Source organism: Eleginops maclovinus, chromosome 6, assembly GCF_036324505.1.
Source record: "Eleginops maclovinus isolate JMC-PN-2008 ecotype Puerto Natales chromosome 6, JC_Emac_rtc_rv5, whole genome shotgun sequence".
Lineage (NCBI taxonomy): Eukaryota > Metazoa > Chordata > Actinopteri > Perciformes > Eleginopidae > Eleginops > Eleginops maclovinus.
Genome location: NC_086354.1, coordinates 8421452 through 8443831, shown reverse-complemented (window position 1 = coordinate 8443831; position 22380 = coordinate 8421452). Strand labels below are relative to the sequence as shown.

The 22380-nt window shown below is 39.0% G+C and overlaps 1 protein-coding gene across 1 annotated transcript in view; it reads left to right on the top strand.

The window, feature by feature from the left end:
• LOC134866336 (unconventional myosin-VIIa-like) overlaps positions 1–22380 on the top strand; it is a 28595-nt gene that overhangs the window by 4591 nt on the left and 1624 nt on the right. The window contains exons 10-47 of the mRNA XM_063886447.1: positions 74–227; positions 915–991; positions 1085–1204; positions 2041–2183; positions 2256–2466; positions 2606–2741; positions 2830–2996; positions 3746–3886; positions 5189–5347; positions 5509–5601; positions 5878–5972; positions 6675–6759; positions 6878–6979; positions 7548–7664; positions 7779–7982; positions 8068–8316; positions 8620–8778; positions 9155–9223; positions 9313–9437; positions 9882–10008; positions 11152–11271; positions 11369–11542; positions 12324–12551; positions 13075–13242; positions 13422–13539; positions 13887–14013; positions 16151–16317; positions 16445–16626; positions 17306–17412; positions 17518–17657; positions 18581–18734; positions 18833–18988; positions 19427–19532; positions 19792–19905; positions 20346–20433; positions 20511–20617; positions 20882–21067; positions 22241–22357. Of these exons, the coding sequence (XP_063742517.1) occupies positions 74–227; positions 915–991; positions 1085–1204; positions 2041–2183; positions 2256–2466; positions 2606–2741; positions 2830–2996; positions 3746–3886; positions 5189–5347; positions 5509–5601; positions 5878–5972; positions 6675–6759; positions 6878–6979; positions 7548–7664; positions 7779–7982; positions 8068–8316; positions 8620–8778; positions 9155–9223; positions 9313–9437; positions 9882–10008; positions 11152–11271; positions 11369–11542; positions 12324–12551; positions 13075–13242; positions 13422–13539; positions 13887–14013; positions 16151–16317; positions 16445–16626; positions 17306–17412; positions 17518–17657; positions 18581–18734; positions 18833–18988; positions 19427–19532; positions 19792–19905; positions 20346–20433; positions 20511–20617; positions 20882–21067; positions 22241–22357 (5292 nt within the window). The remainder of the gene's footprint in view (positions 1–73; positions 228–914; positions 992–1084; positions 1205–2040; positions 2184–2255; positions 2467–2605; positions 2742–2829; positions 2997–3745; positions 3887–5188; positions 5348–5508; positions 5602–5877; positions 5973–6674; positions 6760–6877; positions 6980–7547; positions 7665–7778; positions 7983–8067; positions 8317–8619; positions 8779–9154; positions 9224–9312; positions 9438–9881; positions 10009–11151; positions 11272–11368; positions 11543–12323; positions 12552–13074; positions 13243–13421; positions 13540–13886; positions 14014–16150; positions 16318–16444; positions 16627–17305; positions 17413–17517; positions 17658–18580; positions 18735–18832; positions 18989–19426; positions 19533–19791; positions 19906–20345; positions 20434–20510; positions 20618–20881; positions 21068–22240; positions 22358–22380) is intronic.

Below are 22380 nucleotides of genomic sequence, written 5' to 3'. Positions count from 1 at the left end.
CTGCCAACCCGAATATGTGAAATCTTGTCGATTTACTGTGAACAATGTAAACCTTAGTTTTCATGTGCATCAGGGCTGCTGTATCCAGTGTGACGGCAGGGATGATGCTAAAGACTACCAGCATATTCTATCCGCGATGAAAATCCTCACCTTCTCAGAAATCCAGTGTCAGGAAATCCTCAAGCTGCTGGCCGCCATATTACACCTGGGAAACGTCTGCTTCCAGGGTGAGTAAACACATGTTACATATGATAGTTTTTCTTATAAATTGCGGGTTATATTTAATGCAAGGAACAAAAAAAGGGTATTAAAACAGATCCACAATGTTACAACACACTACAAGTTCAAGTTAGATAATTACTGTAAAAGTTAAAGTCAGATTACTAATTGTGGTGTCAATCGATTTAAAAACATCATTGCTTCAAAACATATATTGTTCAATTGTAAAGCTTGAGTTTAAAATACTCAGAAGTCAAAGTTGTTTTTTTACTTCATTGTAAGCCCAAAATGTGTCCCATATTTTTTCTTAGTGTAAGTTTCTAAATGAATGGTGAGTTAAAGTTGAGCATGCGGGGCCGTCGTATAGCTCAGTTGATAGAACTGTTGGCCCATGGACTGAGACTTGATGGAGGAACCAGGTTGAAATCGGTCCTGAGACCATTTGCCGCATCATCCCCTCTGTCTCCCCCCTTTCATAGCTATCACTTGATTTAAGGCACTGGTTGACCAAAAATAACTTTATAATAATTATAATGCATTTTAAGTAAATGAATAATGCAATGCAATTGTAGACACGGGCATCACAGATAATTTAATAACCCAAAAGGGCTACTTAAGTGAGTTTGAACCACTATATGTATTTGTATTTTCTGGTGTTCTTGTTGTTGTAACATTTGATTTCATGTTCCCAACAGCAAACACACAACATAACATGGAAACCAGTAACGTCACCAAGTCCCAACACTTCAGCATGGCAGCATCACTACTGGAGGCGAGCGCACAGATTAAGTGATGATAAACCATGAACTTATTATCATTTTTTCCGGCACGAAATGATTGAAAAACCTCCATCTTTTCCCTTCAGGTGAAGAGGTCTGCCCTGGCGAAGAGTTTGACCGAACGCTCCTTTAAGACCAACAGAGAGAGTGTTGTCAAACCCCTCAGCGCCGACCAGGCATCTGACTGTAGAGATGCCTTCGTGAAGGTAATAAATCGGACCCACTGACTGGCAATACAAAGGCTGCCAACTTCCTTATTGGATCCTATTAGTGTAGAAAAGATCTTGCGTACTGCAATTGATAAAGATAACAGCATAAGGTCAATTGAAACATTGATTGCAGAGAGATTCATTAAAAACTCAAAAGCAAACATAACTAAACACAGTTTAAAAGAGGATGTTGCAGGCAGGTGTTTTTCGACACAGCAGTTGTTATGAGAGGGGCAATGCAGGGTTTAACAACCATCCGGTCACTGAAGAACTAAACTCTTCTTGAACCCCATCTATGCCACCAAACTCCTTTGAAAAAAACTCAATTTTATCTAGCAGAACACAGGGGTTACTGGTCTATCTCTGCCTCTATTGGTTAGTTTGTTTGTGTTTTGTGTGACTTTGGTTAGGTCAGAATCTTTAAAGTCACAAAATAACACACAAAAAAACTGACCGATCAAGCCAGCGATTGACAAGCAACTTCCTTGTTCTGCGAGGTAAAATTACAGTTTTTGTCAATGGAGTCTGGTGGATATGGCAGAACTTAGATAACAGCTTCAGTTCCTTGTCAGAAAAAATGACAAATGTATAATTGTTTGATGGGAGAGTAAATCAGAGCAAATATTCTAAATATAGTGTACACTTAAATCGATGTTGACCCTTTGTGTGGTTTTTTTTATTTTAGGTTGTTAAATAAAACTTGCTACAGTACGTTTCTTAAAATAATATTCCTTTAATATTCCTTTTTTTAGTTGGAATGATTACTCTTGCTGAAAAGATCACATTTAACTTTAAAATGTATTTAACTAACATTTGTTTTACCGATCGCTCAGGCAATCTACAATAAGCTGTTCATATGGATTGTTGAGAAAATCAACAATGTCATCTACAAGAAGTTGACCAAAAGCCCCAAATCCTCCTTCCTGTCCATCGGCCTGCTCGATATCTTTGGTTTTGAGAACTTCCAAACAAACAGGTAATGACTTTTCTTTTCTCATGTTGAGCACTTTAGTTACAGCTGCTCAAATGTAACCCTGTCGTCCTACAGCTTCGAGCAGCTGTGCATAAACTTTGCCAACGAAAAGCTGCAGCAGTTCTTCGTGGGCCACATCTTCAAGCTGGAGCAGAAGGAGTACCTGAAGCAGGACATTGTGTGGAATAACATCGAATTCAGTGACAATCAGAGCATCCTGGATGTTCTGGCTATGAAACCCTGCAACCTGCTGGCTCTGATCGATGAAGAGAGCAACTTTCCAAAGGTTGGTTGTGCTATGCAAGGGTTACTTTTAAGACAATTCACACACCAAGTCTTATTAAAGCGTTTACTCTAGAATCTGCCAGTAAAGTGAAATATGTTTTACTTGTTTTAAAGTCAAAGTATTGTTTGATGTGCCACAGGGCTCAGACGCCACTATGCTCAACAAGATGAACCAACAACACCGTAAGAACAAGAGCTACATCTCCTCCAGAAGTGAATACGACACAGACTTTGGCATTTGCCACTACGCTGGCAAAGTTCACTACGACTCCAAAGGTACAAAAAACTAAATTCACCAAAAGTCCAACTGAAGACTAATGATCTGTTTGATAGTGATAGTGTTGTTGTTTTTTTCCCCTTGAAGGCTTCCTGGAAAAGAACAGAGATGCGGTCAGTTCTGACATGATCAATATGGTGAAGAAGACCAAGAATACGCTGCTTCAACAGATTTTTGAGACTGAGCTTTCAATCAATAATGTGAATATCAGTAACAACAAGAAGATCTTCATAACACCCAACAACTCTCTACGGGTATGAAAGTATACTCCCATCTGCAAGTCATTTTCTTTTACTTTGCTACCTAAATCATATCTTATTTTGTTGCACATTAGTTCTAAAGGGATCACAATTTTTGTCCGGGAATCAAAATGTCAAGTCTAATTGGATTTTGTATTATTGCTGAAAATTAGCCATGTGGTTAACAAGCGTTTGATACTGACATGTTTTGTTTAGCAAGATTAGCTTCACAGCGGAAAACCCTTATAGGATTTTTGAATCGTAAATGCAACAGCTAACATAGCAAAAAAGCTAACGTTAAGCTATAAAGTAACTACACCACTGTCACATGACTTCACCACCACTAAGTTTAAAGGGGGACTTGTTTTTCGCTGTGATTTTGAATATATAGAGGAAACTGAATACAGCTTATAGGTGGGCTCCCATTACGGACCAGGAAGTTGTAATTCCAGGATTGAGCCACAACCAAAATTAGCTTCAAAGTGCTCTTCCTCATTCCTTAGGTGGTGCGTTAAGTGGTCTCATTTTGCCATTTGATAGCATCCGCCTTTTTTAAGAGCTTTAAAATTCATATTATCTGATGTAGTTTATGGTGTAGAACAAAGTTCAAAATGTTCATATTTTAGACCTTTAAGTAAAATCTCCTGACTTTGAGAGGACAGAAGTTGCAAAAATTAGATCAAATGTCCATGTTTTTGGACTAATTCCTGCAGCACTCCATTGCTAACTTGGCATGATAATGACTTCTTTTTTCATCCATGCAGGCCCAGACTGACAACCGTAAGCAGGTGGCAACGCTGAGCGCTCAGTTCCGCCAGTCTCTGGACTCCCTGATGAAGGCTCTGTCCGCCTGCCAGCCTTTCTTCATCCGCTGCTTCAAACCTAACAATGAAAAGCAGTCTCAGGTGAATCACATATGAGCAACTACTGTATATTATGGTCAGATTAACACACAATGGATGCTGTGTTTAGCATCTTGAAACATGACTGAATCATTGAGCGATGATGTATGATAAGCAATTTGGAGGAAGGTTGAGAGAAGTGTCAGTGATGTTTGTGTTAGGTTTAATCTAAATTAGGAAATGCCCCTAAATCCTATATCTTGTGAGTCTACCTTTATTGAAGAGGATAAGGTTAATTTTCCAATCTACGTTTCAGCCCCCCTACCATCTGCCCTTTCACTGGATAAACAATGGCCTCTTCCTGCTTGGTGCCATAAAGCAATTTACAACATTTTGAAATATAACCTGCTCAGTAACCGGGAAGCTTTCCAATGCCCTTTTAAATTTAAATCATTTATCTTCCCTCGCCATTATTCTTTCTGGCCCATGTTAGTGGCAAGCTATAGCAGCACAGGTCCACAACCTTGGTCCTGACTATATTACATCAACAACTACTGGATGGAACTTGTACAGAGATGTATGATCCCCAGAGGATGAATCTCTCTACTAATCTGGCATTCCTTTTTGTTAAGGTTTTGTGCCACAAAGTTCTAACTTATCCCGTAAAATTTCTGAACATCCACCTGATACAAAAGCAAAACTGTTTGTACAGATGTTCATGGTTTCCAGATGATGAATCCTAATGACTTTAGCCAACCTCTTACATTTTCTTCTAACCCCGCCTTGTGGATGATACTTGTAATTCCGAGTGAATGTCACAACAGCTATTGGATTGGTTGCCATGCAATATGTATGTCTGGTTGTGTCAATTTGTTATTTTTTTAGTAACATTTTAATGTTCCTGTTTAAAGTGATGCTTTTGCATGATTCTCCCTGGAGAAACTCGGTTTTACAGATCTGTCGATTCACTTAAGTAATTGATTAATCGTCAAAATCATATGAGTGTTCCTGGACTAAGAACTTCTTCAGTTGAGGAGAGTCCTAGAAATCTGATACTCACATTAATGATTTTTTTTACTTTGATGAACCCTTTTGGTCTGATTCAGGTCAAATGTTGTATTTTTGCAGCTGATAGTTTATAAACAATAACATGAAACCGTATGGATTTTCTTCATGACATATAATTAGTGCTAATTAGCAAATGATAGTATTCTCACGCTAAGATGATGAATATGGAATTCATCATCAGCATGTTAGAATTGACAAGTAATGTTTCTGTTGCTGTGATGCAAAAGGCCAGAACAATGGAACTCAGACACACATAGATATCGTATTCACGTATGCTTTGATGTGCTCTCTTTTTAGATGTTTGACAGAGAGCTGTGCATGCGTCAGCTGAGATACTCCGGCATGTTGGACACCATCCGAATCCGTAAACTGGGATTCCCAATTCGCCACACCTTTGAGGACTTCCTGAATCGCTACAGGGTGCTTCTGAGGACGACCGCCTGTGACCCCAAAACTGTACGTTGTGATCATATGTTACGAAGTTGATTCATAATTTGTCATATTATGTGAATCTTAACTGTTACTGCTAACTTTGTTATGGTTGTTAAGGTTGTTTTCTCCCCGCAGAGAGATTTGGGCCGTTTTTAGCCTCTTTTCAGCATTTTCTTTCTCACCAGGAGACAGCTGCTGCCTGTTGTGAAGCCATCTGCAAGACGGAGATTGAAGGAGAGGACGAGTGGAAAATAGGAAGGAACAAGATCTTCCTGAGGGTGAAAAAAATGTTTAATTTAAGTCATGTTGTTCCACAGCTTTTTTAATCGTTTCTACCCAGTAGAACATCACTGGTGAAATAGTATCAGTGTTATAAACTCGCATGTATAGTAACTCGTCAGGGAAGTACTGTATGCTGGAGTTGACCGTAATTGAGTTGCTTTTTATAAGATTTTGATTTCTTATTCTTGGAACCTTATCGCATCTGCATGCAACATTGTTCTGGGCAAATCAGGGAGTACAAATTCTTCTTTTTTCTCTCCAATTTATTTCAGGATGCCCATGACGCCATCCTGGAACGCCTCAGGGAAGAAAAACTCAGCAAAATAGTTCTGGTGATCCAGAGGGTCATGCTGGGATACAAAGACAGGTGCTGTTTCTAATAAAAAGTAGAAAGAGGAAATCGCATAAAGATGTGTCCTTTGCTGCAGCTACAGATAGTGTTTATGTATTGATATACATGCTGCCATATAAGACAAGACAAGATAAGATAAACCTTTTTACATACTAAGGAAAGCCAGGTGAAAAAGCAGTATCAATGATAAAGACACACAGGATGGGACAAATAAAAGCAAATCGCCTAAAGTGAAAAATAATCAAAGTCAAAGTCCACTTTATTGTCAAAATTTCCACATGTGTTATACATACAGAAAATTGAAATACTGTTTCTTGCAGTCCCACAGTGCAAACATAAACATGAACATATAACATAAAAAGATAAGGGCCTAGAAGAAGATAAAAAGGGAGTAAGGGCCTAGATAAAGTGCTATACAAAAAAACTAAGTAATATATATATATATATATATATCAGTAATAATTAGTTAAATAAATAAAAGAGTAAAAGGCCATAGATATCTGGAGTAAGAAGCAAATTAAATCTAAATACAAGTATAAATATGTACACATGTCGCTGTGCAGTTTTTAAAGCTTTTTCAGTTATTTATTTGGGATCGAGCCTTAGCTGTTGAGCCTGAGGGCATAAATAATTGGTCAAATATCAAATAAGTTATCAAAGAAAGGTGTCAATGAGACAGTGTGTGAATGAGTGTGTTTCTTTTCCTCATTTTTGCAGAAAGTCTTTCCTGAAGAAGCGGAGGGCAGCTGTTGTGTTGCAGAAGAACTGGAGAGCTTACAGAGAGGAGAAATTGCAAAGAAAGGTCCGAAGCTTCATCAGCTTTTATACAACTCAAAGCTTGCAGCTGTTATAATGCTCTCTCTCTTTGGCGTCAGCTTCAACTTAACAACTAACCTTGTCCTTTGTTTCCACTCGAACAGCTCCAGCGCGGCTTTGATCGCCTAAAGTCGAAGATCCGCAGTCGGAAGTTGCAGCTACAGTTCCGTAGACAGTGCAAAGCAGCACTCACCATACAGACCCAGGCATGTAGTGTGGATACTGTAGATGAACTTTACTTAGTTTTCGATGTCCCAGGTTGAAAGATGAACTATCTTTACACATTTAAAGAAAGATAACATAGATTATTTATGGAGAGACGTAATATCTAAAAACCCTCTAGGGGTTTAAAATGTGTCCCAACCAAAAGACATTCATGTATTTACTTTTATGCTGTTTGAACTGCGTATTGTTTATATAGAAACGTTATTTAAAAATATTTGTACAATATTTTGATTTATATACTTTTACATAGTTTGTTCATTTTGAAGTGTATACATTAAATATATTTAAAACATATTACAGTGCATCAGGGTTGCATATAGATTGAGATGTATTATTCATATTTTTTAAGTCTAAATTTATAAAATATTAATTTATTGAAACGTATTCCATATGTTTTTCAAATGAGCTTTAGAGTTTATACAAGTCTTTAGCTTTTTTGGGGGGCGAAATTGTAATCAATTTGACTTCATACATTTTTATCAGTAAGTATTCATACATTAATGCATTGATTGTTTTTAAAGGTTATTCATTATTTCTGATTACCTCTAGGTTCGAGGCTACCGGGAAAGGAAGGTCTATAAGCAGAAGAGAGACGCCATCATTCTGCTGCAGGCTTACACAAGAGGAACCAAGGCCAGAAAAGAAGCTTCAAAGAGGAGGAACAACGTGAGAGCTGAAACTACAACTAACATAATAAATCTCAAGATGTGGTGTGTTGTATTCTAACGCCTTTCATGCCCTACCTTTCCCTATCCTCTCTCTACCCCACCCCTGTCGCAGGCCTTCATTGTACGTCAGCAGAAGGAGGCCCAAGAGCAAGTTACTGCGGAGCTTAAGCAGCGACTGAACATTATCGCCAAGTCCCAGCCAGCAGTTGTGGAGCCTGAGCCAATCGTAGAGGAGGATTCAGAGGAGGATTCTTTTGACCTCATTCCCCTGCCTCCTTTGAAAGAGGTAGTAAAGAAAGCAACAGATCAAATTGAGGTGAGTTGACGTAATCTGATAATGTAACATTTTTATCATATATAATGAAATTACTGACTTTCTATTTTCTATTTTGACCAATAAGAAGAATGAGAGGAGGGCCGTGCCAGAGTCTTTGGAGGAACCCTCTATTCTCATCACTCCAGCCTCGATCTCAACAACCCCCACCCCGTCTCTTGAAGAGGAAGAAGACGATGATTTTGAAGATGTCAATGAGGAATTTTCATTCCAAAAGTTTTGCAGAAGTAACTTCCAGAGCAACCACGTTCACACGCACTTCAACCAGAGAATCAGACAGCCTCTTCTGCCCCACGATGATGAGGCCGATGTGCTGGTGAGTGGAAGAACTCTTACTGTCTGTCATGTTCTGTCTCTGTTTAATTTTGAAACGTTTTCATTTACGTTGTGATTGTCTGCCCACCCTGATTCTGTCACCCTTGTGTTTTAGCCTGCCCTCTCCGTCTATGTGATTAGTTGCCTTAAGTCATCTTGTTCTGTTGGTCTTTTGTCAATTCCTTGTTTGTTTTCCTTTCAGAACGTTCTGTTTGGTTTAGTTATGTCTTGCCTTGCCGTGTCCCTGGATTTCTCCATTTGCCAAAGTTTACTCCTAAATCCTTGTCTCTTTCTTTTCCTCCAGGCTTGTCTGACTGTATGGTGGATTATACTGCGTTACATGGAGGACATTCCTGAACCAAATTCTGCGGATGCCATTTCTCAAGCATCCAACACCATCACCTCGCGAGTGCTGCCTCACAAGCAGAGCAGGAGGCTGAGCAGCCTGGTTGGACTGGACCAGGTAAAATATATCAAACCTATATATTCTTTTTCTGTTGCTTTATAATTTATCTGTGATTAAGAGCTCCAACTATTTGACCAGTTATTTTTCATGCAAAAACTGGAGTGACAAAACAAGACATTTAAAGACTTCCCCTCGGACTTCAAGAAACTAGGATTGATTTTTCTCAATATTTTCTTGGTTTTTTTTAAAAACACTGACTGGGCGCCGGATCACTCAGTACATTACACATTACAGGCAATACCCTCCGCTCCCTCTCCCCCTTTCATTCTATTTCTCAAATAAAGGCACTCTCTGGCCTAAAAACATCTTTAAAAATCAATAAAAATGTATCAATATTTGAAGCACTGCAGTCTAATCTTCATGTGTTTTTTAGATAATACTGAGGAAGAACAAGAAAAAGCTTGGAGGCGGAGGCAGAAAAGCTTCTGTTATTACCGAGGAGGTCAGCACATTCATCATCACTTTATCATTATTTCTTCTCGTTGTGTGCCTTGTATACTAAATTTGTGTTTTTGTTTTCATCCTTACCAGCCAGAGGACTTCACTGAGGATGAGGACATTTTGATCGGAGAGGGTCCGACACTGGATCGGCCTCTAACATCCATGGAGAAACTCAACATTATCATCGGATACGCTCTATCGAGACGAGATATAAGGTAAAGATTGGATAAGTGTTCATCTGATAAGGGAAAAACAACGATGAATTATAAATATAACATCAGTATATAATGTAGATACATTGTGCAGCCTTACAATATAATCATATATCATCCTTGTAGTAACTCAGTCAGTTTTTGAAGCTTATCATTATTCAATTCTTCTTTTTCTGTAGCCATGTTGTTTGCTGCTGTTTCCTTAGAATCTTTATGTATGTGCCACAATAATTGTAATTTTACTACTGTTATATATCACACTTCATTCTACCCTTATTTAATTACATTTTATAAATACTGCTGCTACTTACTTATCTACGTGAATGAGTATATAATAGTGGCCTATCTTCTATGTCTCTACCTGTACATTGCTGTAACAATTTAAATGTCCCCTTTGTGGGAGAAAAATGAAAGAATTCTGATGGTGATGTGTCTCTGTCTGAGTAGGGATGAGATTTACTGCCAGATCTGTAAGCAGCTGGTGAACAACAAGAACAGGAAGAGCCGAATGCATGGCTGGACCCTTCTTTCCATCTGTCTTGGTATCTTCCCCCCAACAGAGCTCTTCATAAAGGTCAGTCTGCAGCAAGTCATTCATTATCGCAGCTTCCTGTTTATTTTCTGTGCTGTTATTTCTCTTGTTTTAAAGCATATTCCTCCTCTCTGCTTTTATCACATACTGTATATGTGTTAAAGGATAAAAATAACAGTTCCTAAAATGTCCAACCCGCCCGCAATAAGGGCTAAGTATTGAGTTAAGATAAGATTAAAGCACTTGATTAACATTATAAAATGCAGATAAAGCTAGAGTTAAATATAAGTGAACACCTTTACGCGTTGTTTATCCTTATTGTCTTCTACAACCTGAACTGCATGCACATTCAACACAATGGTCAAATGTCCTTGGTTCCGGTCAAGGATGAATATTTTATTTCAATTTTTACCATTTATTTCATCGAACATATCCCATGTAATAGGTAAAAGGTTCTGTTTAATGAAGTTTCCTTTAAAAGGATGACATTTTCACAGCTTAAGACACACAGCTTTTTAGTGGAGTTTCAGTATTTATTATTTACTTAATTTTACATTGTTTTATTTATTTTAAAGGTTTTATAGCTTTTAACTTATATTACGTAACAGTTTTATTAGCGACATTTCCTTTTCAGTTGGTGTTTTAATCGTGTCACCTCTGCTATAATTATCATTACATTTACACTATTATAATTTTATTGTATTTATATGTTTATTTGATCTATTTGAAAAGATTTTATATCTTGCTGTATCGATTTATTTTGTCTTTCTTAATTTTTTTGAGAGGAATCGTTATCTATTTTATTGTTTTATTATCTTTACCTCCTTTTTATTTTATGTTGTTATGCTGCATGTTTTCAAAAAGGTCTTAACGTCTGATCTGAGGTGAATTTCATCTTGTTGTTTGTTTTAGTTTGTGTGTTTGTGCCCTTTTGTAAAGCACCTTGAGCTGCACCTGCTGTATAGAAAGTGCTATATGAATAAAGCTTTATTATTTGTTGCTTTATTATAGTTTCTGTGATCACTACAGGGTTTTTATTCTACTCTTAATTACCTTTCACAGCATTTCCAATTTGATCAATGTTGATTTCAAGAATCCCACAATCTCTTATTAATCTTATTCCATTTGTAACATTGATATCATTCTTGATTTGATAGTATATTGTCTCTCTTCTCTGTTCCACAGTATTTGGAGAGTTTCATACGCAGAGGGCCAAATGACTACAAAGAATACTGTGCTAAGCGCCTGCAGCGTATCATAGCCAATGGAGAAAGAAAAGAGTTGCCCTGTTGGATTGAGCAACAGGTACAAACACTGAGTCCCCTTTGTGTCTTGTTGTTCAATTCTGAATTATTAAGTTGTTTTCTTGATCTATTATCGTGATTCTTCTCCTTAATGACAGGCTGCGAAGTCCAAGGAGCCCATTGATGTGTCTGTGACTCTACTGGACAACAGCACCATCAGTCTTCAGCTGGACTCGATATCCACCTCTGCAGAGGTCTGTCAATCTGTGGCTGAAAGGATTCAGCTCCGGGACACACATGGATTCTCCCTTTACATCACTCTCTTTGAAAAGGTGAGCTTTACTCAGTTGTGATTTGTATCGTCATATCCACTCTGACCTTCCTAGACCTGTCATACTTAATAAGCAGATAGAATAGTAAATAGAAATGGAATCTGGCTTTGTTTACGAATATGAGCAATGTCCATACAATGCCATAGACCTATAATGGTAGGGCATCAGGGGTAGGGGTCGGTGGTGGCGAAGTCTTTAGGGACTTGGCTTGGGAACCAGAAGGTCATGGTTCAAGTCCCCAAAATACCAAGACCTCAGTGTCCCTGAGCAAGGCACCATTCCCTACACTGCTCTCTGGGCACCGTACATAATGGCAGTCCACTGCTCCTAACAGAATGTAAAGTGAACAGTGACAATTAAGTGTATATTATTCTTGTTCTTTAATATGATGTTCACTTTGACATCATGTTGCCTAAATTGTTTGTGACATTCTTAAGTAAACAAACATGCACGTAAACACAATTGGCAATTTTCTACGGTCACTAAAAATGATTGAGCACATGTCGATATGTTGCACAATAATTCCCCCGTGCTAAACTAGTTAAGTTCATGTTTATATTTTCTACATATAGTCAATAGTATAAAAGGGATCAAGGGCATGTTGGTAATTAATAATCAAGGTTATGTCCAAATATTGTAGGATAAGTCAATAACGTTGCAGAAAATCATTGCAGTCATGTCCATGGTCATACAATAAGTCAAAAAATGTAAAAAAGATTGAGGTCAACGTCGTTTTGATGTACGATAAATTGCAAACCTTTTTGGTCTTTTTTGCCTCCAGATGTGGTCTCTGGGCAGCTGTGGGAATCACGTGTTTGACGCAGTTTCTCAGTGCGAGCAGGAGATGAGGAGGCAGGGCAAGCATGAAAAGGACGCGCCCTGGAATCTCTCCATCCGCAAGGAACTGTTCACACCCTGGCATGACTGCTCAAAAGACCCGGTCAGCACGGAGCTAATCTACAGACAAGTTATCAAGGGAATCAAAAATGGAGATTACATAAGTGAGAAGGTGAGGCTCAGGAATGCGAGGACTTGGTTTACTTTAACATTCTGATCATAACTTCACTCCTGATGTGAAACTTAGAGAAGCTAATATGTGTGTGTGTGTGTGTGTGTGTGTGTGTGTGTGGATTTTTTTCTTTCATAGATGCACAAAACAAGTAGTCCTCTCTACTCCAAATTATCACCCAACGCTGTAGTTCTTTATCGCCTTTTGCGTTGTTTAGCTCGTTGTTTTGATTTGACTGTTTTGGTTTCACTGAGTTCTTATTGCAAGCAGTTACAGGTAGCCAACTGCCTGGTGAATATAATTGAGTATTTAGAAACTAAAAGGCCAAATACTTCCCCTGGGAGTTGGTGGAGACCAAAACAAAGCTGAAAGGAGAAGGAATACATTCGTACTGGTGCCCTGAAACACGACTTGAAATGAATGCTAATGTTGCTACCTGTCCGATAAATATGTAAATAAGCAACAGCTGCTAACATGGTGTTGACAAAATGGTTGTATAAATAAAAATTTGTGCATCCCGCAGGAGGATGAATACGTCAAGATGGCGGCACAGCACTATTACATCACCTTTGGCTCAGCATACAACAGAGGGAATGTCCAAAAGGTGGTTGACGAGTGCATCACAACCACACTCATTGAGAGCAAATCTATGACAAAGTGGATCCAACTCATCAGCGGAGTCATCTCGGAGGTAATGTGGAGACAAACAGGAGCTACATTTATATAATGCACATGACTGGAGCCCGACACAAATGTGGTTTTGCTATGTGCACGTTTCCACGTTATAACTTTAAAAAATATGGTTATCTATTAGACGCAATGAAGTTACCTTGGGACAACTCTTCTTTCTTAATTATCCTGATCATACAGGCTCCTTATAAAGAAGGAAAGCTGAAAAAAGACAGAGTGAAAGAAGAACTGGTCAAGAACGCCCAACATGCATGGCCCCTGCAGTTCTCCAAGTTTTTTGAAGTCACTCTGATGTCAGGTCAGTAGGTTCATTTCTGTTGGTAAAAAAACATCTCAGGATTAACAAATCTCACTATTTTATAGACAAAAACATGAATTGATTAAAACTTGAGTGGCTTTTTATATACTTTTTAAATTCTTGATATAGATCCAAATGAACTTAATGCTTTGGATTTGTTTTAAAACAAGAATCAAGAAAATAATTGTTCCTACTGCAACTGAATTATTTGCTAAAAAATGTGCCTGATTAGTGAAATAAGAATGTGTCTTTACACATTTGCCTATATCCCATTAAATAGATCATGGTGCGTGCCCACTGAACTCTGATTGCTTCAGACACATTTTCATTCCCCCATCCGTCCACAGGCCCTCCTTTGCCCAAAAGCAGGTTTGTTGTGGCTGTAAACTGGAGCGGCCTCTTCTTCATGGACGGAAGAGACAAAAGACTCCTTGAACTTCCTTACCTCGAGGTAAAGGAAGTGCGCATGAGCAGGTATGGACAACTTTTTGGTTCTGCATACATCATTTTGTTTTATGTTCTCCCTTAAACACCACTTTAATTGAAAATACTAAATACCGTAATTTCCGGACTATTAAGCGCACCTGAATATAAGCCGCACCCACTGAATTTATAAAAAATATGTATTTTGTACATAAATAAGCCGCACATGTCTATAAGCCGCAGGGGCCTACCGGTACATTGAAACAAATTAACTTTACACAGGCTTTAACGAAACACGGCTTGGAAAAAAAATAAATAGGCTTTAATGAAACAAGGTATATCATACTCTCAACTTAAGATGGTTGACAAATCCTTTTGATACTTGGATGTGGTCACGAGTAGATCTATCCAAGACTTGTTTGAATTTAACTTTAAACCTGTATTTGAGCGTACATTAATGATTTTGGTCGGTCGTCACATCTCCCTTTATCCCTGGCAGGGACGGTCAATGCTGTTAAAATGAATATTCTCCCCAATTTCGTTGTTCTTTTTTTTTTCTTTTTTACACGGCTTGTAACAAAAATAAAAAAAATAGCAGTAAACAGTAGCCTACCAAGAAAGTCATTGGTCACTATCTTCCTCCTCCTGTGCACTGAAACCAATGAAGTCATCTCCTTCGGTGTCGGAGTTGAATAGCCTCAGAATTGCCAATGAATCTTCATTGTCGCTCTCGTCACTTTTATCCGGAGGCAAATTCCCCGCTGAGCTCATGCTGCCCTCTTCAACACGCAGCAGTCCAGCCTTTCGAAACCCGTTGATGATAGTGGATTTTTTGATAATGCTCCACGCTGTCAGGACCCACTGGCAGACTTGACCATAAGTTGCTCTTCGCATGCGGCCCGTTTTAGTGAAGGATTTCTCCCCACTTGTCATCCAAGCCTCCTACTGAACACGGAGCGCCACCTTAAATGCACGATTTATACTGATGTCGAGTGGCTGCAAATACTTTGTTGTGCCCCCAGGAATCACAGCTGGAATTGAGTTTGTCCTCTTGATGGCTTCTTTCACAGAATCTGTTATGTGGGCCCTCATGCTGTCCAACACGAGCAAAGCCTTGTTCTTGTGAAAGATTCCTCCCGGTCGCTTGCCGTAACACTCCGTATGCCATTCATGCATTAGGCCTTCCGTCATCCATCCTTTCTTGTTGACTTTCACAACAATTCCTCTCGAGAATTTTTCTTTTGGCATCGTCATGCGTTTAAAAATCAACATCGGTGGAAGCTTATCTCCCGATGCCGTGCAGCTCAGAACACAGGTGAAGTGCGTTTTTTCATGCCCAGTTGTTTTCAGCGTGACTGATGATTCGCCTTTCCTGTTGACAGTCCGAGTGAGAGGCAGGTCAAACGTCAGAGGAACCTCATCCATATTTATGATGTCGTGCAGGCCGATGGAATGCTCCGCTATCTTTGCATCAGTGAATTTGAGGAAGTTTGAAACTTTTTCCTCGTAGTCGGGAGGGAGCTGCTGACACAGACTCGTTTGTACCCTGATGGACAGGCCTTTACGTCTCATAAATCTTAGACACCACGATGGTCCACCTCTAAAATCCTCAAACTTCATTGCGGTGGCAATTGTTTTGGCTTTCAGTCGGATCTGCACAGTTGAAACACCTCGGCCGTCTGCTCTCTGTGTGTTGATCCAGTCTTCGAGCTCATTTTCTAGTTCGGGCCATCTGCTTTTCTTCCCTCTGAAAGTTTTTGTTGTCGTGTAGTTCCTCACGCTGCTGTTTCAAACGTCTTATCATCGACTCATTAAGGCCAAGCTCCCGTGCAGCAGCTCTATTTCCTTTTCCAACTGCCAGATCGATCGCCTTCAACTTGAAAGCTGCATCATATGCATTTCTCCGTGTCTTTGCCATGATGAGGGTGACAAAATGACTACCGTAATCAGAATGATGGGAAGTTTGAGCATGCTCGATTTACGTCACATTATGTGACGGTGCTCAGTTTTTTGTCTATTTTTTTTCAAAATCCCATTTTGGCGGCATGAAGCTTGTGAAAGCGGGAAAAATCCATAAATTAGCCGCGTCATTGTATAAGCCGCGAGGTTCAAAGCGTGGGAAAAAAGTAGCGGCTTATAGTCCGGAAATTACGGTAGATTACAAATTCACTTTTTATGTCATTTTCAGTGAAAGCCGTTTAAATGCTCGGTCAGTGAGTCTCGGCACAATCAGAGGAGAGTTTGTCCTGAAGTCTGGGGAATGTGCAGAAATGGCCGCACTCATCGAGAAAAACCTGGAGGGGCTGAAGAAGCGCTCAGTGTATGCACTGGTTAAGCAGGATGTTAACAAACCAAGTAAGAGTCTAGGCATGTCTGTTATAGGATAGTAATATCAAACGCAAATGAACATACAGTATGTAGTCTGTTACATCCCACACAAAAACACCACATGCCTCTCATTCTTTTATCGAATGTTCTACAGATGATGACACGTTCCTGCTTCTTAAACGTGGGGACCTGTTGCTGGCAGAGGAAGAGAATGAAAATGCCCCCGAAAAGAACTGGTTCAGAGCTACCAACCAGCGGACCAGCGTTAGTGGTGCCGTCTATAGGGATAAAGTGCTGTTCCTGCCCACTCTAGACAAGCCCACCGACGAAATGATGGTAAAGTTCTTCACCTTTTTTTGCTTTTTAGTTATCTTTCTTTTGCATAATGAATATATTTCAGCGGAATTAAGCCTGAATAGAATGTCTATTCAAAAGGGACATCACAATAGAGTGAATGTAAACAAGATGAAATCAGAATAAAGAAATATGATAGCTAGTTCAAATGTGACCATTATATTAAACCAGCCTATAAATAGAATATAGAGACTGTGGTTGGTTGGCACAAAGCTATTTCCTGATCTTGTGAGGCTCACAGAAGCAAAAAGTGAACGTCTGAGCGTCTTTTTCTTTTAACTCATCTGCTATGTTAAAAAATGGTTAAAGTCCCACATTTTTGAGGTGAGGGTAGTAACTTTTGAGTGTTATATTGCAAGTAACACATTTCTATGGAGTATGCATATTTTAAAACAGTTTTTATTCCTGACTGGTTCTTAAATTCACCTTGTGTGCCAACCAGCCCCAGTCTCTCCTACAATTGTTACTTGTCATTATACAATAACACTATTAGTAGTTTGCATTAGCAGTCATTTACTTTATTCCAGTCATCATGCACATGTACAGATGTCATTATATTGCACAGTGAGTTTTCAGCCAAATGGATGCAGCGGTGGATCACTGACGGTTCATATGAGTCCTCTCGTGTGGTGTAACTGATGAACTACGTCTGACCCCTCAGGAACTTCTAACACCAGGCCAGAGAAAGACCGCAGCACAAAACGCCCCAGAGAGAGAAGTAACAGTGGCTCCTGTTTCCTTAAAAGAGTTTGCACTTGACAACTTCAGGTATCAATATGAGTCACTTTATATATCATCATCACAACCTTAAAAAAGGAAGCTAACAGGATTTCTTGCCCATGATGTGCTCACACGGTTTCCTCCATGACGCAGGCCTGCGGGGCGACTGGGTGCTAAAGGGGTCGGCAGGGAGAAGCTGTGGGCTTGCTCCAGGGAACCTCTCAAACAGCCACTGATGAAACACCTGGTCGGGGACTCTGACCTCAGCAGCCATGCCTGCAACGCCTACACTGATATCCTTTAACTGATGGACGTGAGGGAAAGTAACGTGTGTAACAGTAGAGAATGTTTAAGTGCTTTACTGTGTAAAACCTGGTTCAGGAGATGCTCCAGACTTTAATTTACATGAGTTTGTGTATGGAAAAAATAGCTTTAAATGAAAACATTATCTATGACATCAATGCCTATAGCCTATAATCATTTGAATAATGACTTATGACCTTCTTATAGTTTAAATTATAGATAAAAGCACTAGAACATAGTCAACACATTGAAATTTTACAAGGAATTATATATTCAAGTATCCTAATACTGCATAATTGCTGTTTACTGACTGAAATTAGTTTTTTGCAAGGGAAAAAATATATAATGAAGTCATAAGAATTCTGAACCAAAGGTAACATTTATTTATTTATTAACAGGTCCCAACATTTATTGTGTAGTCCAATTGGACACAACTTTATTATAAACTAATGTAATGTTGTTACCCTCAAAAGGGCATCATGCCCTTTTATTGACCTACAGCATTATGAATATGTGCCTATACCTGTAATTATACAGTGCTATTATGATAACGCATAAGAAGTATTTTTCTAATGCATTATACTGTAGACATGGCCGTCAAATCTAGTGTTACCTTTTTTTTTATGTTTGTTTCGTCTGTAATCTGTAACTTTTTAAAGAAAAAATATATTATAATAATAATAATAAACTTTATTTAGATAGCAGCTTTTGAAGAAAAGTTACAAGTGCTTTCCTATAAAAAAAGAAACGTTTACACACAGAATAAAATAAAACACACCCAGCTAAAAACGTTTTAAAACAAAGACAAACAGAAAGTAATAAAACAAAAGCTAAATCTATTTATTTGTGGTATAGAACCTCATTTAGTTTAGTTTCTTTATTGTCTGTGTGAATCCTTAACACATGGCGCCACCTATCCTGAAGTACATGGGCGACTACCCCATCAAACATGCTCGCAGTCCCATGGAGCTGACGGACCAGATCTTCGGTCCAGCCACGCAGTACGAGGCTCTGCAGGACGAGATCTACTGCCAGATCATGAGACAGATGACCAACAATAACAACAGGTGCTGCCTCAGTGTGTTCTTCTGTGTTAAAGCATTCACACATGATCAGGAGCCAACATATCCAATCCTTTTTCCGTTTTACTCTCCCTCACTCTCAGGCTGAGTATGGAGCGTGGGTGGCAGCTCATGTGGCTGTGTTCAGGCCTGTTCATGCCCAGTAGGAATTTGATGGGATACACTCAGCGCTTCCTGGAGTCGCGGTGCAGGGAACAGCTGGCTCCTGACTGCCTGCAGAGGCTGAATGGGATGCGCAGGTCAGACAGAAATGAGAAACAAGCTGAAGGAGACATGTTGTATATAGTGTTTGCTACTGGTAGTTTATTAATTTAATCTGCAGTGCATTTGGGCCACCGCATAGAAGCTGTTGGCCCATGTGCTTGCGCTCAGTCCCAGCTGCGAAGGACTGGGGTTGGAATCCCATCTGGAACCATTTACTCCTGTTTACCCCGTTCAAATCTATCTCTACATTAAAGGCACCGGTGGCCCAGAAATCTACAGAAACATGCCAGGGGACAGCATTTCCACACGGCAACAGCATACAAAGCAACAGAATAACTTTTAAAATGTTAGATTAGTTACTAGACAAGTACGTTCTGTAACAAAACACTGATTTTATAGTAAAATGCAATAGAATTTAGCTGTGTATCATACTGTCTATGTACAATATATTAACCAATGACTTCTACTCTCAGTAAGGAGCCCAGGAACCTTCCTCCCCATCATGTAGAAGTGGAAGCCATCCAACAGAACAGCACTCAGATCTTCCATAAAATCCACTTCCCAAATGACACCAGTGATGTAAGACACACATGTTCATGATATAAATCAGCATTACATCTTTATGTTTACTAATGGAAGAAAGCTTAAACTTTCCTGTATTTCTGTCAGTTTTTGAATTCCATCTTATTGGTATCCCTTCTTCCTGTCGAAATATGCCGTAATGGGTTTTTTAACAGGAGCTTTAAAAATGACTTCCAGACACATTTAAATATACATGAAACAGCCAATTTGGATATCAGCAAACGTTTCTATACTAACTTTTCTTAATGTTTTTCAGATTTTTGAGGTGCAGTCGACGACAACAATTGAAGACCTGTGCCGCAGTATCGCCTATCATCTCAAACTGAGCTCAGCTGACGGATACGGCCTGAGCCTGAAAACTACCAACAAGGTGCAGTTGGGTCGTAATAGTTTGTTTAGGATTCATGCCTTTTCTAAGTAAGGCTGTTTCCCCCAAAAGATATTTTTAATGCTGTATTTTATGTTGTAAAACAAAACGTGAACATCTCTTAAGCTTGTGTTAACAACTTACATCAGGCTTCTCACTAATAACACATTAAAACAATCATTAACCAAAAATGAACTGGAAGTTGAAAAATTATAACTAATTTCTGGGTTTAAGGACTCATTCCTGCACCACTCAATTCATTTCTATAAAGTCATGGACATTTGTTTTTAGTCTGCATTGATAGTATAACTGATGTTGATGTTAAAATGTTGTGACAATGACGTAACACATTTTAATGTCTTCTACACTGTTGAATCCAAAATCCTTTTCTCAATTACTGAACTTGTTTAACATGCTTATCCTATTCTGTTTTTAAATCTTAGATGGTTAACCTGCAGGACCAGAAATACTTATTTGACAGCTTAAGGCAGACTGTAGAGCCTCCTAAGAAAGGAAAAAGAGTGAAAGAAGGTAAAACATCATACCGACACCTTTAGGTTTTACAGTCAGTGATTCTCCTTATTTATAATTGGGGTTTTGTGTTCCAGTAAACCAAGCCAACATGCCCTACCTGGTGATCTTTAAGAGGAAGCTGTGGTTCAACGTGAGCCCAGGGAAAGACCTGGTGGCCGACCTCATGTTCCATTACCCACAGGTATACAAACCAATCACACACTCATTACAATGCAATAAATTGCATATCATTACATTACGGATCATTTAGCTCACTCTTTTACACAAAGTGACTAACAATAATCACATTCAACCATGAATGTTGATACTCTATAGCTACATTAGCTCCCAAGTTTTTCAGTCCTCTACAGTAGTCTCTTCTACTATCCTGAGATCAATGGGTAGCTCTTCTGCTGCAGACTCTTTCTCTCAGATGTCACTTGACCCTTTTTTAACCCCCATACAGGAGCAGCCAAGGTACCTGCGTGGATACCACACCTGCACCAAAGAGGACATGTTTAACCTGGGCGGCCTGCTCTTCAGAGTCGTTGTGGATTCAGACAGGTCACAGTTTGTCATGATCCCCAAAATGCTGAGGGAGCTGGTTCCTGCGGACCAGATCAAACTCATGTCTCCTGAGGAATGGAAGAAGGTAAACGAAAGAATGTGCAGAAGCCGGCACTAAAAAATATGTTTAGGAGATGAACCATGAGAGGTGGCTTTTACATCATGGAATATCCATTGAGTTTTTGCTCTTTAATATTTGCACATTATTATTTTCACTGTTTGCAATTAATTTAGTGTCCTAAATTTAGATTTTAGCTTGCTTTTGTTTTTGTGATGAGGACACTGCCTTTTACCAGGGCATGCTCCATATGAATAAAATCTAATATCCCAATTTTTCAGATATTTTGCAAGGATATTGTAGAGTTTGACTATTGATGCTTAAAAAAATATTTCCACAGAGACATTTTTGACAAATAATCGTTTATGTGGATTGAACAGCTGAGTATAGAACAATCCTGATTAGTTCGATAATATCTACGTATATATATACTGTATTGTAATCCTGCTGTTTAAACCAGGAAAAGACACTTTCACAATTTCACATATCAGGAAATCTTATAAAATCTCTCGTCGCATATCACAATATAGACCTAATATAGATTTGGTGCCCAGCCTGACATGTATCGTCCCTCCTAGAACTGGTGTCAGTCATGTTGTCATATCAAGTTAACATGCCAACCCCCCATCCATCTTAGGGAACACTGTTGAAAGGGGATGCTGTTTTAAATGGCAAGGAATATATAAATAAACATACTTAACTTGTCATGGATACCAGATCATGTTCTTAATTTGAAAAAAGCTATGCAGTGGTTACACCTTATCAGGAAGCATAATGACTTCTGGGTGGAAGTTATAAAGGTGGAATGCATCTTTTATTTTAGCATGGCAGATTGGTGCGGGCACTTGAATTTTAAATGAACAGAGATACTGTCAAGAGTGGTAAACTTGGACAGTAACAAATAGGGAAAACAAAAGAATTATGCTCCTATCTGACAGAAAAGCTATATATATATATATATATATATATATATATATGATATGATAAGAAAATTGTACCCACAGTTTTGGATGGCTCCCCTCTGTGAAGTCTCTGTAGACTACCACATTCTAGGTGCAGTTTAATACATACTACTAAGCTGAATTTGATTAATTCCTGTCTTTTTGTATAATTCCTGTTGATAGTGTTGGAGCTAAAGACATTTTTCACATCATATATAATAAATATTCTATCCTAACCTAACGTAACCTGTATTGGCAGCACATTATCCAAGCCTACAACAAGCAGAGCGGCATCACGGTGCAGGAGGCCAAGATCGCCTTTCTGAAAGCCATTTGCAGCTGGCCAACATTCGGCTGTGCCTTCTTCGAAGTGAAAGTGAGTCATCAGGATACATTGTC